The following is a 12807-nucleotide window of genomic DNA, read 5'->3' on the forward strand; positions in this document are numbered from 1 at the left end:
TATCTGAAGAAGTGTGCATGCACACGAAAGCTCATACCAAGAACTAACTTAGTTGGTCTTTAAGGTGCTACTGGAAGGAATTTCACGGCTACCTATCTGTCACATTTAAGCAGTTTGCCATCAGGGAAGTCTGGGGCAAGGGCATCACAAGCTAAAATTAACATCTCAGTTCCAACACCTACCAGAATGTCAAACGGTCAGTCAAGACCTAAAAGCGAGTTGTCAGCAGCGAGTGTAAGAACAGTGGCAAAAGAGAATTCATTTTCTGTTGAGGGGTTTAATCCAATAAAAAATTGCACCGGAAAGGCAGGGCAAAGGTACCCACTTTAATAAAATTTGGCAACTGTTTTCATCAAACAAGCATAAGTTTTCCATATGGAATACACAAGATGCAAATCAGAGGGTTGTGAACTGATTACAGAATCTTCTGCTTTCTAACCAATTAAATTTTTATTTTCAAATCACCAAAACCTCACTATTGAAGGATATGTATAAGAACTTTCAGAAAGGCCATCTTTTAATATTTTTTCTACCTTGGAACCAAAATAGCTAAAAAAATAAATAAAAGAAGAGTGTGCCCTTACTAGCAGCTCCAACGAATTAAAGTTTGCTCTCACCAATTAAAATTGACCCACAACAGCAAGAGCTTTAGTTTATTAATCTAGCAATTAAAGACTGCATCCCTAATCTGAATGAACTGTGCTTGAGCACAGAGTATTTCTCAGGGAGGCAGTGCTTTTTTTTAAAGGCAGTAATTATATCCACACTTGCATATAAATTTTTTACATATAGCTGCAGCTGCCCATGTAAGCGGGGATATTTGCAGCTGGCATGACGTTTTCGTCCTGAAGATTTTAGTCCTCATTGTTTCGAAGAAAGGTTTGAATTGGTGGTTTATGTTATGAAATGGTAGGCAGTTTATGTGGTCAAGATTCAGATACTACAAAAAAGACTGGAGGGTGCGCAGGGAGTAAGGTGGGAGAAGTGAAGACTTCAGAAAAACACACGCAACATCAGTAAATAAAGGACTTTATTTCTGAACTGCAATTCACTTTAATGTTTCTTGTTTGCAGCTGCCACCTAGAAAAGAAGAGAGAAAAAGGTCTGCATTTTGGTGGGGAAACCATGCAAGACTTACATTTAGTCCAACTTTCTGCACATGTTTTGGACTGCAACTCCCATCAGCCACAGCCAGCACTGTCAATGGCAGGGATGATGGAGTTATACTCCAAAACATCTGGAAAACACCAAGGTGGGAAAGCTGCTGATCTTTGGCAGGGAAAAAGGCACAACTCAATGTTACATAGCACCATGACATGCTTCCTGTCATGTCTGTGGAGTGCAGCGGGTTGGGCTAAATGACCACTGGGACCCCTTCCAACTCTACAATTCTATGAAGAAAGGCATAATCCATTGGCCTGAACATTGACAGTTTATATAGATGGCACATAAAACAGCCTAGGAGGAGCTGGGTTATACATACGCATTTGGGTCTACATCACCCACAGCTTCTGGATGAGAAATCCATGCCTTCTTACAGAATGCAAGGCTTGCCCCTTCAGAATTATATAACGATAAATTTAGTCACCAACTGAACTCGGATAACTAGCAGCTGAACTGGAGTTCCTTCAACGTGCTCTTTTTTATATGGAGCGCTGTAATTTTGAAAGAACCGATAAGGGAAAATTTCAAGATACTCAGATTCACAGTCTAGCTCAACCGCTAGAAATGAGAGACATCTATCAACTCTGTGTGATTTTTCATTCTGGTACTTGCTTGGACATACTGCACTTAATAACTTCTATGTATTTGTAAAGGCAACCGTTTGCGAGGAATAATTCATCCACAGTACATTGTAAATGTCAACAGAGAGCTAGTTAATGCAACATCATTCAGGCACTTTATCTGATGGCACTGGGGCTGTTAAAAAGAGTTTTATTGGGGAGAGATTATCAAGTAAATTTTTAAGGAACAAATCTAAAGCTGCGGAGATCTACACAACACAGCTCTTTCTAATGAGTTTTGAAGAGAGGCAGGCTGCTAGGGATTCACTTTATGCCACAGCAGAACTTTTGCTGAAATGATCTCGCAAGTTGTTGATCCTAACTCACTCACTATTCAATTTTCCTTTCGTTGTGAAGCATTTCAAGTAAGATAGTGCAATTCTTTAAGTAATAGGAACACTTTCAAGCCAAAGCAATTGGGGGGAAAATTATGATTCATTTACAGCATTCCTTCTCCTACCCTGCAACTGAGAACAGTTTTTTGTGGCAGAAACAGAAGATGCTTCTACTATCTTAAAGCCTCTTGCATTTATTTCAGAATGAGATTTCCTAAACAACAGCAGAATTTAAAAATTTGCATTGTTGTTTTCCTTTTCCTTAATTGTTTGACTGTAAAACCACATTGGAAAGGCATATGCCAAAAAACAACCCTAAAATATTTTAAATAAAACTTATGCAATAGGCACCTTTGCAAAAGTACTCTACAAAATTAAGTGATCTGCAAATTTTTACACAATCTAGCCTGCCCACGTTGGTTCCCTGAATAGAATTCTAACGGCTTGCAGGCAGGGAGCTATTTACAAGAATGCTTTATGGTGCCACAAGGCTTTTCCTTGGTGTTGCTTCAACAGACTAACACGGCTACTCTTGTAGAAATGATTCATGTGAAAAAAAGGTTACCTGTCCAGCAATCCTGTCCAGATCTCGTTGCCCCTGAGGAGTAAGTTTGCGACCTCTGAAAGAAAGCAGTGACCAGTATCAGCATTTTTAGAAAGGCAATTCTGCCGCTACTGTGGGCCATTCTCTGCCCTACTTACCATCACCCAGCAGATTTATGATCTTTTTCAAGGAACGTGTACAACCTCACCCCATAGCCCTAAATGCCCCACATAAATATACTAGGCTTCAGTTCTTTCCAATAGGCAATGCAGCACATAACTAATCCACACATGAAAGTATGGATCGATGGAACCTTTAGTGAACATAAGGCTTCTCCTTGATGAAACCAAGGGTGCACCTAGTCCAGCAATTCTGAACCATGGTTAGTCAGAGGCTTCCTGGTGGCCAAATCATAGGGCACCAAAGGTCATGGCCACCTTCTGTTCTCCCAAGCAACTAATACTGAGTGATAACACTGCCTCTGAACATGAAGGCTCTATGCAGCCATCATGAGTAATATAAGCAAGTTCTGATGAATGGACCTCTGTATGTTGTCAGCTGTGGCATGTTATGGGTTGTAGGCAATTCTATTCCTACTTGAAGTCAATGGACATGACGTGGTTAGGCTTGTTGATGTCAGAGATCCTACTCCAAGTAAAAATGTGTTGACTACAACCTGAAGTTTTTGCAAGTGGGGCAGGCTGCCACAATACCTTGCAGCAGTTTTCTCCCTTACAAGTGCAATTCTTGAGGTACCAAGTCGAACAAGTTCTCTGCGTCCTTTCGGTACTGAGACTCACCCATCTTGGTCTTTCTCCACCATTTTGAGCCCTTCTAAAGCCTGCAGCACTCTCCTAGCAACGCTCTTGGAGCCTCTGCTGAAGTGGCTGGGCATTACGCCGTTGCGCTGGCGGCCCCCGTAGATCTTGGTCATGGAGCCGACTCCGGCACCACCACGGAGATACAGATGGCGAGCTGTGGATGCTGCAAACAAACCAAAACACAAACAACACATCACTTCCTGACTCTTCTTCCTGTTTATTTCAATCAAAACATTTTGTCTTCCTACACCAGATACAGCCGCAAAGTAAGTTTTCTTTTTTTTAATCATAATTTTTATTAAATTTTTAAACAATAAACAACATACATAAAAACATATTATTTTCCAATAACCACATTTCATTCTCGTCTTTGGACTTCCTCTCATCTCTTGTTGCTGCACTCTAAACGCATATATTTTTCTATCAAATTATTTACTTAGTTCAATTTATATTATGTAATTGTCCAATATTAAATCTCAAATTTTAGAATTTAAATCCCACTTATTCATTAAAATTTAATTCTGGCATATTATTTATCCAAAATTTGTCTTTTCTTTCAGCTACCTTTAAATTTAATCCCTTATTACTAATTTGTTGGAGCCATATAATTACAAATCTTACATCTTTCTTAACATTCGTACAGTTTACAATGTTTTTGTAAATAGTCTTTAAATTTCTTCCAATCCTCCTCCACCAGTTCCTCTCCGAGGTCTCGGATTCTGCCAGTCATCTCTGCCAGTTCCATATAGTCTATCAGTTGCATCTGCCATTCTTCCAATGTGGGCAAATCTTGAGTTTTCCAGCCTTTAGCGATAAGTATCCTTGCTGCTGTTGTGGCATACATAAAAAAAGTTCGATCCTTCTTTTGCACACTCTGGCCGACAATGCCCAAAAGGAAGGCCTCTGGTTTCTTAGGGAAGGTATACTTAAATACCTTTTTCAGCTCACTATATATCATTTCCCAGAAGGCCTTCACCCTAGGACAGGACCACCAGAGGTGAAAGAATGTTCCTTCAGCTTCTTTACACTTCCAACAATTGTTATCAGGCAAATGGTATATCTTTGCAAGCTTGACTGGGGTCATGTACCACCTGTATATCATTTTCATGATGTTTTCTTTCAGGGCATTACATGCCGTAAACTTCATACCGGTGGTCCATAACTTTTCCCAGTCAGCGAACATAATGTTATACCCTATGTCCTGTGCCCATTTTATCATAGCTGTTTTAACCGTTTCATCCTGTGTATTCCATTTTAGCAGCAAATTATACATTCTTGAAAGTATCTTAGAGCTAGGTTCTAACAGTTCTGTTTCTAACTTTGATTTCTCCACTTGGAATCCTATCTTTTTGTCTGACTTAAAAACTTCTTTAATCTGAGCGTAATGTAGCCAATCTCGCACTTTATCTTTTATTTTCTCCATACTCTGCAACCTCCAGTTATCTCCATCTTTTTCTAGTATTTCCCAATATTTCGGCCATTTGGCCTCCATATTGAGTCTTTTCGGGGCCTTAGCCTCCATTGGTGATAGCCACCTTGGGGTCTTGTTTTCCAGTAAGTCTTTATATTTTATCCAGACATGAAACACTGCTTTTCTGACAACATGGTTCTTAAAGGCCTTATGTATTTTAACCTTGTCATACCACAAATATGCATGCCATCCAAAAGTATTGTTAAATCCTTCCAGATCTAAAACATCTGTGTTTTCAAGAAGCAGCCAGTCCTTCAACCAGCAGAAGGCTGCTGATTCATAGTACAGCTTTAAGTCAGGCAGGGCAAAGCCCCCTTTCTTTGGCATCAGTTAATATCTTAAACTTGACAAAGTAAGTTTTCTATACGCTGAGTGACCAGTTATCAAAACCCTCCTGGTTCAAAAGGTTGCCTTGCACACTACTCGTGTTTTTACTCACAGGAATAGGGTACTCCATGCTTCTCAAACCTGGTGCCCTTCAGATGTCTCCGAGAACGTCTTCCAACATTCCTAACCATCAGCTGTTCTGGCTGGAGCTGAAACAGGTTTGTAGCTCCAAGTATCTGGAGGGCACTGATCTGAAGAAGGCTGGTGTACTCATTTGAGCAGTGTGATATACGAGCCGAGAACTCCCAATTCCAGCTGGGGAACATCTCCAGAATGAGAAGCCAAAGTCTCTGAGCTCACACTAAGTTGGCTGCATGCTTGAATGCATTACTCCCGTTAAAGAAGGAAGGAACCACACAAAAGTAGCCAACAGTAGCATGCGAACTGTTAATGAGCACAAGATCATCTAGCTGGAGGAACCTTAGCCAAACACAGTGTGGCAACTCCAGAGAAACAACAGAGCACCATACTGTTAATATCACTTGAGAACAAGAAATGGTGTAAAAAAACCCAATTTAGACCTAGAACAGGACTACAGGGTAGTGCAGAATGTAGCACGGAGGGCAGAGCACTTTTCACCGCCATGGCTGCTTTTGTACAGAGCCACCTGCTTTGTCCTTTGAGGCCACCGTTCAAGCAGACAAAAACAGACACAGCCTAAGGCCATATTGCCGCAAGGCAACCTCTCAAGCCTTCATTTCGCTAAAACAGTTACAGCAGCAAGACAACATCTGGGAATACGGCACTTAATAGACATCACTGCAGTAGTGCTGCGAGAGAAAAGCACATTGGACTTTAGAGCTTCCGTGTAAATCGTTGCCACAGTGGAGGGGCATTTAGAAAGCGAGACATGAAAAGATAGATAATTGGTTTGCGTTATTTACCATGAATACAAACAGATGTGTGCATTTGAGAAGGCATTCTCGCGACATGTGAATGAACAGTGCAAGATCTCCACAAAGAGCAACTCTAAAGCTCTCCAACTGTTGCTAGGAGCTGCCTAAAGTCAGGAACAAAACTATCTTGGGCCTTGGGGGGCAGCGGGAAGAAAACCAAGACAGATTGCTTGGCCGGCTACCAACACTTGTTTGTGTCTTCCTCCTTCTATGGGCAAGCAAATCAAAAGGCATATGACTTGAGCCTGTGAAAAATCGCACTGCCTCAGCACCCAGCACTGACAGAGATTTGGTGCGGTGAGGTGGCAAGACCTCTAGTAACAATCCTGAGAAGATCAGGAGAGCTGGAAAAAGACGTAAAAGCAAGCAACTGATTCATGTCTTTAGAACCCCAGTAACTTGCTCTTAATGAAACATGTAAATGCTGCATAATGTCTATCCAATGTGTCATCTAAGTAGGCATGGCTAGCACAGGGGAGCTAATAATGCACCGTCACAAGCACACAGTTAACTATTCATGGTCTACATCAGGAAAGACACACTCGCCCTATCAATGAAAATAGTAAATGGTTTTCTTTTATGGTGCCGAGAGGGTGCATTTCCTTGAGCAGAACACTAGCTATCCCCCAAGAAGTTGTCATCTCCAAACTCCCCCTAACTGCACATCAAACTCAAGCATTTTCAACTATGCTGGATAAAGAGGCATGAGGAATTTTAAGGATTATTGGGATAAAGACACCAAGCTACATGTTAACTGTATCTGCTCATATCCACTCTTTGTCCTACATGTCTCACTCTCCATGTTATCCCTCTTATTGTAAGCTCCTTGGAGGCAGTGACCCATTTTCACTTATAAAATGCCTATAAAGTACCATGTGCATTGATGCTGCTGCTAATAATGTACGTGAACTGCTTCAAGCACTTACATTTTGCTGTATAAATGGCAAGCATTACCATTAGCTGTATATAATCAACGTAATTTGCATCTCATTTTCATGAAGTTGTCAGGTGCCAAACCAGTGAGTTAATGCACTGCACTTATCCTACAACATTCTCATTCCAAAAGTGGTGCCCTTAATAGATCTGAGTGGCAGGATCTATCTTGGTCCCTCTGATGCAATATGCAACACAACACTTATGCAGACAATCATGGATTGTTAAAAACAATTATGAACTTTTTTCTTAAAAAGTAAGACGTTGCACCATATTTGCATGTTACTATATCTGCCCAGTTCCTTACCAGCTCTGGTGTAGAACCAGTTCTCATCATATGGAGCTAGTTCCTTGTGCTTGGCTAGCTTGACTGTGTCCACCCATTCAGGTACTTTCAGTTTACCTGACCTGCAAGAACAATTCAAACACCAGTTATCACCATGCAAATAAGCAGCAGTAATTTTATTTCAGCCAAGCTATCACTTTTGCCCAAAGGGCTCGTCACCACAAGACAAGTGCTCAAACCCATGCCTCACTGAACTATCATTTGCTAGATCCTCACATGTTCTGCATGAACAGCTTCCAGCCTTAAGACTTCACTTGACTGGGGCAATTCCATCAAGCTGCAGCAAATAGGAGGCAAAAAAGAGATGAGGGGTGTCCAGTCCCTCCTCCCTCGTCACCTGCCACCTGTGGCAGAGAAGAGAGACAGAGACACTCCAACAATGCAAGCAAGCAAGCAGCCCAGCAACTTTCTGGCTTCTTTTGGTTTCAATCCCAGCTGCTTATTAGTAGACCTTGTAACAAATAACTGGTACCTAAGTTTGCATATTTCCCACTCCCTCCCAATTAACTTGCCCTTTGTGTCATGTCTTTTTCGTAAGCCTAAGGGCAGGGTCCTGTCTTGTTTTTACTGATGTGAAAACCACTTTAAGAGTCCCTTTTGGCTGAAGAGTGGGGCAACTTAAAAAAAACACCATACCTCTGAAAGAATGAAAGAAAGAGAGAGAAAGAACTGTTCTAAACCAGGGACCTTCTGTATGCAAGACAGATGCTTTACCACTGAGCTATGGATGTTCCCCGCACCTGAATCAAAGGAGGAACTCTCTCCTGTTGTGAATAAAGGAGAAAAGCCTCTTCTAAGGCAGCCCCAATAGCTTTTGTATTTGAAACCACCACTTATGAAACCAGCAGTCACTATTCCTTAGTCAAATCCTCAAAGGACTGTTCTGACCCTAAAACGTCTTCCTACAAACATAACCATATAAAAATAAAAGCTAATTAATTGATGTTCCATTACATGCTGCCAGGTCGGTGAATGGGATACAACCGCTACCCAGGACTTGATCCTGCAAAAGAATGCTGATTAGGCTTGAATTAAGAGACTTGATTAGCTGAAGTTGCCCACCGGCATTCTCTGTACAACAGCAATCAAGGCCGGGGGGGGGGGGGGAGGCCAGAATCACAGTGGTCTATCATGACTGCATCCCCCTGACCAGGTGCCCTCTCCTGCAGTCTGCTGCGTTTGAGTGTATTTGAAGATGTGTAGCTGATATTGGCAGAAAACTTGGAATAAGCCTGACCAAACACAGGCTAGAATCTCTCCTTTGAAGACCTACTCATGTGTCAGCGACAAGCCATCCTGTAGAGCCGTTTTGAGTGGTCAGGGGTCTCTCACACGTAGGCCCACATGAAAACGTGGACCACTCAATGGCCCACTGTGAACTATTTGCTCAAGCACTTTGCTGACAAAATTGCTCAGATCTGTCCTGACTTGGATGCTATAACTGATACGAGTCCAGTTAATGGATACTTTTCAAGTTATATTGCCTGGAAATGTGAGAGCTACCATGTGTGCTAGATCTTTGCCCTATCTGGCTCATCAAAAGGGCCAACAGCAGACTGGCTGAAGGCAGTGGTTATAGTGACCCTATTGAAAAAGTCCTCCCTGAATTCCACTTTACCGGATAATTATTGGCCAGCCTCCAATATCCTATTTTGGGGTAAGCTATTAGAATGTGTGGTTTCAGGGTTTACAGTAATCTGGAGCTGCCTTTGAAAAGTGCTCAGAAATGTCCATTGGCTCCAAGAGCTGAAGCTAAATTGTTGACCGGGGCTGGTTATGAGACTGGTTATACTAGGAACAACTCCACTGGCTATTGGTCTATTTCTGGGCACAATTCAAAGTGCTGGGTATCCCCTGTAAAGCCCCACATAGCTTATGTCCAAAGTACCTGAAAGACAGTATTCCCTCATGTGAACCTGCCTGGGTTTTGAGATCTTTTGGGAAGGCTCTTCTTTCTGTCCCGCCACAATCTCAGGCATGCTTGGTGGGGATGCAGGAGAAGGCCTTCTCGGTGGCTGCTCTGACTTTGGAACTCCCTCCCTAGAGAAGCTAGGCCGGTTCCCTCCTTGCTGTCAACAAGTGAAGACCTTCTTGTTCCAACGGTCCTTCGGGAATTAACTGCTTTTAATGAAAGGGTGGGCTGGTGCTGTGCTGCTTTTATTGTAATTACTGCTATGTTTTAAACAGATTTTATATATGTTGTATATAGCTTCAATTATATCAATGTTTAATTCTATGTTTTTATCTGTAAACTGCCTTGAATCCAATCATGAAAAAAGGCAGATTATAAACAAACAGAATAATAAAAATAAAGCTGTGACCGTAAAACAGAACCCAGGGCAGGGCTAGGAAGATGAGAAATCGATGAGAACCGAGTCTGTTCTTAATGGTTCCATTTGAGTTCTAGTACCTCCAAGTGCACAGGCTGCTACCATGAACAAAATCAAGAGAAGACAACACCCACCCTGGATCTGGAGTTTGGATGGAGGAACAAAGAGCAAGTTTAGCCTTTGTCCCATTAGTGTCTCTGTTTTATCCCTGCTTTTCTTCTATTTATTTGAAAATTTATCACCCAACTTGTTTGTTGCCACAAGACTGCCAAAGCAAAGCACAATCTACCTTAAAACTATCTAAAAACTAACACATACTCTCTACCTTGTGAAGAAAACACAGTCAGATACAACTAAGTGATGAACAGCTGCATCTACAGTCACACCCAGGAACGAGGCAAATGATGCATCTGTGCTCTGGACAAAAGATGGCCTGGACAACTGCACTTCCACTTACAGATCCCACAAGGCATGCTTAAGACTACATTTAGATTGACTAAAACCTGATCAGATAAAAGGGTATCACTGATTAAATGGGCAAGTCACTGTTTATTTTTTAAAGTTTAGTTTTACTGGGGGGGGGACTCCCTTATCACATACACACTTCAAGCATTGTGTCTCCCAAGACTCATTAATGTATAAACCTCATTAATGTATAAACCTCAAAACAAATGTCCTGTTCCTAAATTTGCTGAAATCAGGAACCCCAGCCGTCCACAAGATGCCATCTATCCACACTGCAAAGCTTTCAATGGCTTCGGGTTCTTATTTGCAATCCTCATTCTGGCACAACTAGCTGCACCTAAGCACCCTTTTAAAATTATGTTACTAGACAGACTGCTCCATTAGATGAGCCATCACTGCACCAAAGGGAGCATTTCCTTAGGTTTGGCTAAGTGTTGCACTCTTAGCACAGTCAAGACATACATACATACATACACAAAGCAATTTGCAGAAGAGGGCAGGTAGACTGTGCTCCCTTCTTTTTAACTAACAAGTGCAGTTAATCCCCTTATCAAATCCATGGGACTAGCTCTTAACTGCCAATTCATTTTTCAGGCAACTTACTTTTTGAGGAAGGCTGCAAGGGCCCTCACAAATTCCTGCTGGTTCACGTCTTTTACGGTTACTCCAGGCATCTACAGAAGAGAAGGGTGGGGGAAGCAGCAAAGACCAGTATGCATTAATGCCAGTTCAGGAGCAGGGGGGACTCCCAATACACCCAGTTGGGCAATATTAAGACCAAGCAAAGTCATGGCAAGCTTTTGAGTTGGGGGGAGGGGAGAACCCTACCTGAAGTGCTCACCTTTAGGAAGTTTAACCAGAGCTGAAAGGAGGCACATTTTGACCTCTCTAACCATCCCAAGGACCAATGGAAGGCTTCCTCCCAGGAAGAACATTACGGCAAAAATCACAACAAACCTGGCCCCATCCACCAGCCAGAGAAGGAACAGCTGCAAGAGAAGTATTTTCTGACCTCTGCTACAGGTCAGGAATTCAAGAGCTATAGGGCATCAAGGCAATATCTATCAAACCCCATCAATCTGCATTTGCTCCTACACTTGCATTTCCTTCACATTATTTTCCATTTGTACCACGTCTATCAAATTCTGAGCTGCATCTTAGAATATGGTTGGTGGTTCATACTTACTGAAGTATTTATTATTATTTAGGCCAAGGTGCTTTGTGCATTTTACTCTGCAGCACACCATATAACCCAATGACAACTTTATTATCAACAATAATGCCTATTTTTTTTTATTTTACTTTTGTTTAAAACGGATGAAGGCTGCAGCAGGTAGAACATTTCTATTCCTAGTTTTGAAATGTCTACAGGTTTCATGCCCAATGTATATTCTAGTTTAAGGCTCGTTTGCCATTTACGAAGCTTTTTTACGAATCAGGGTAATAACAATTACATTCTCCCCTTTTAAATCCTTTCCAACTTAGGCCCATTTTTATTTTTGGTATCTCTTCCATAGTTGTGGATTAATGGGGAACAAAAACCTTTTAACTAATTTTATAACAGCAGGCTTTACTTTCAAGTAAACGTACAGAGAATTAAACATTGCGGCAGCAGTCCTGTGCAAAACTTTGCTTTCAGTGGGGCCTACTCCTAAGTAGAGGGAACGAATTCTAAGAAACCATACAAACAATTTCACCATGCATTTCTTTTAGCCTGTCCTAAGCTTGGGAAATGTAAAAAATATGTATGACAGAAAGAAGTTTCTTTTGCTTGTGCCCATGGGAATAACGCAAAGCACATTTTAAACTTGACGCGCAATTTGGAAAACGGAACATTGCTATCGCAATAATACATAAATTTTCTTCGCCTTGTGCCCAAAGCACATTTTAAAGTTGACGTGGCGATTTGGGGGGAGGGGGGAATGTATACTTTATTATGGCTTTGGTAACGAGAACACGGGGCTTTTAGCGCAAGCCAGGCCCCCGCCTCTCCTCTTCCGCCTCATGAGACATGGAAGCCGGCTCCCCGCGCGCCTCCTGGAAGAGCATTACCGTCCACACGCTCTTGGCCCAGAGGGACGGGGGACGCCAGGCCAGGCGGACCAGGGGCGGCGGGAGACTGGGCCGCCAGCCTTCGGGCGCGCCGAACGCCCTTCCCCGAGAGGACCCAGGCCTACCCACCACGCTCCCCGAGGCTGCTCACCGTGCTCCTGCCGTTGCGCTCCAGGAAAAAAAGAGAGCGAGAGGGGTTACCCACCCGCTACTCACAAGGGCTCCGGGCGTCGCGAGGTTCTGTAAGCCAATAGTGGGCCGCGAGACTTGGGGCGCCCAATCACGGCGGCGCGCGGGAGGAGCATGGCGCCGCCTTTGCGTTCTAAACCGCACCTCCGCGGCGGAAGCGTTTTGTATTTCGCCCAAAAAAGGGCGGAAGTTGGTCTAGCCCGGTTTCCATCGTTCGCCTCGTGAGTAACTGGGGGCGGGGGGGGGGTGTTAGA

At 42.7% G+C, this 12807-nt stretch overlaps 1 protein-coding gene across 2 annotated transcripts; it reads right to left on the minus strand.

The window, feature by feature from the left end:
- Window positions 1-1013: 1013 nt before the first annotated feature.
- On the minus strand, window positions 1014-12592 carry RPS19 (ribosomal protein S19). Of its 2 annotated transcripts, none has more exons than XM_083754446.1 (6): window positions 12516-12592; window positions 10916-10986; window positions 7479-7579; window positions 3464-3647; window positions 2685-2739; window positions 1014-1080 (listed from the first exon to the last, which is right to left on the minus strand). In XM_083754446.1, the coding sequence occupies exons 2-6, from the start codon at window positions 10984-10986 to the stop codon at window positions 1054-1056; spliced, it is 438 nt and encodes a 145-aa protein (XP_083610572.1). In that variant the 5' UTR covers window positions 12516-12592; the 3' UTR covers window positions 1014-1053. The 2 variants fall into 2 exon arrangements, with proteins under 2 accessions (XP_083610572.1, XP_083610573.1); XM_083754447.1 differs by having other exon boundaries at window positions 12494-12518.
- Window positions 12593-12807: the final 215 nt, after the last annotated feature.

This window comes from Podarcis gaigeae, assembly GCF_964106915.1.
Source record: "Podarcis gaigeae genome assembly, chromosome: 8".
NCBI lineage: Eukaryota > Metazoa > Chordata > Lepidosauria > Squamata > Lacertidae > Podarcis > Podarcis gaigeae.

What these genes read in the sequence shown, in the direction of transcription:
- RPS19 (XM_083754446.1), bottom strand. Translation starts at nt 10,986, where the DNA reads ATGCCTGGAGTAACCGTAAAAGACGTGAACCAGCAGGAATTTGTGAGG. An exon ending in CTGGTTCTACACCAGAGCTG is followed by an intron (nt 3,648 to 7,478) that starts GTAAGGAACTGG and finishes GTTTGTTTGCAG; the next exon opens with CATCCACAGCTCGCCATCTG. An exon ending in TGGACAGGATTGCTGGACAG is followed by an intron (nt 1,081 to 2,684) that starts GTAACCTTTTTT and finishes CTTCTTTTCTAG; the next exon opens with GTGGCAGCTGCAAACAAGAA.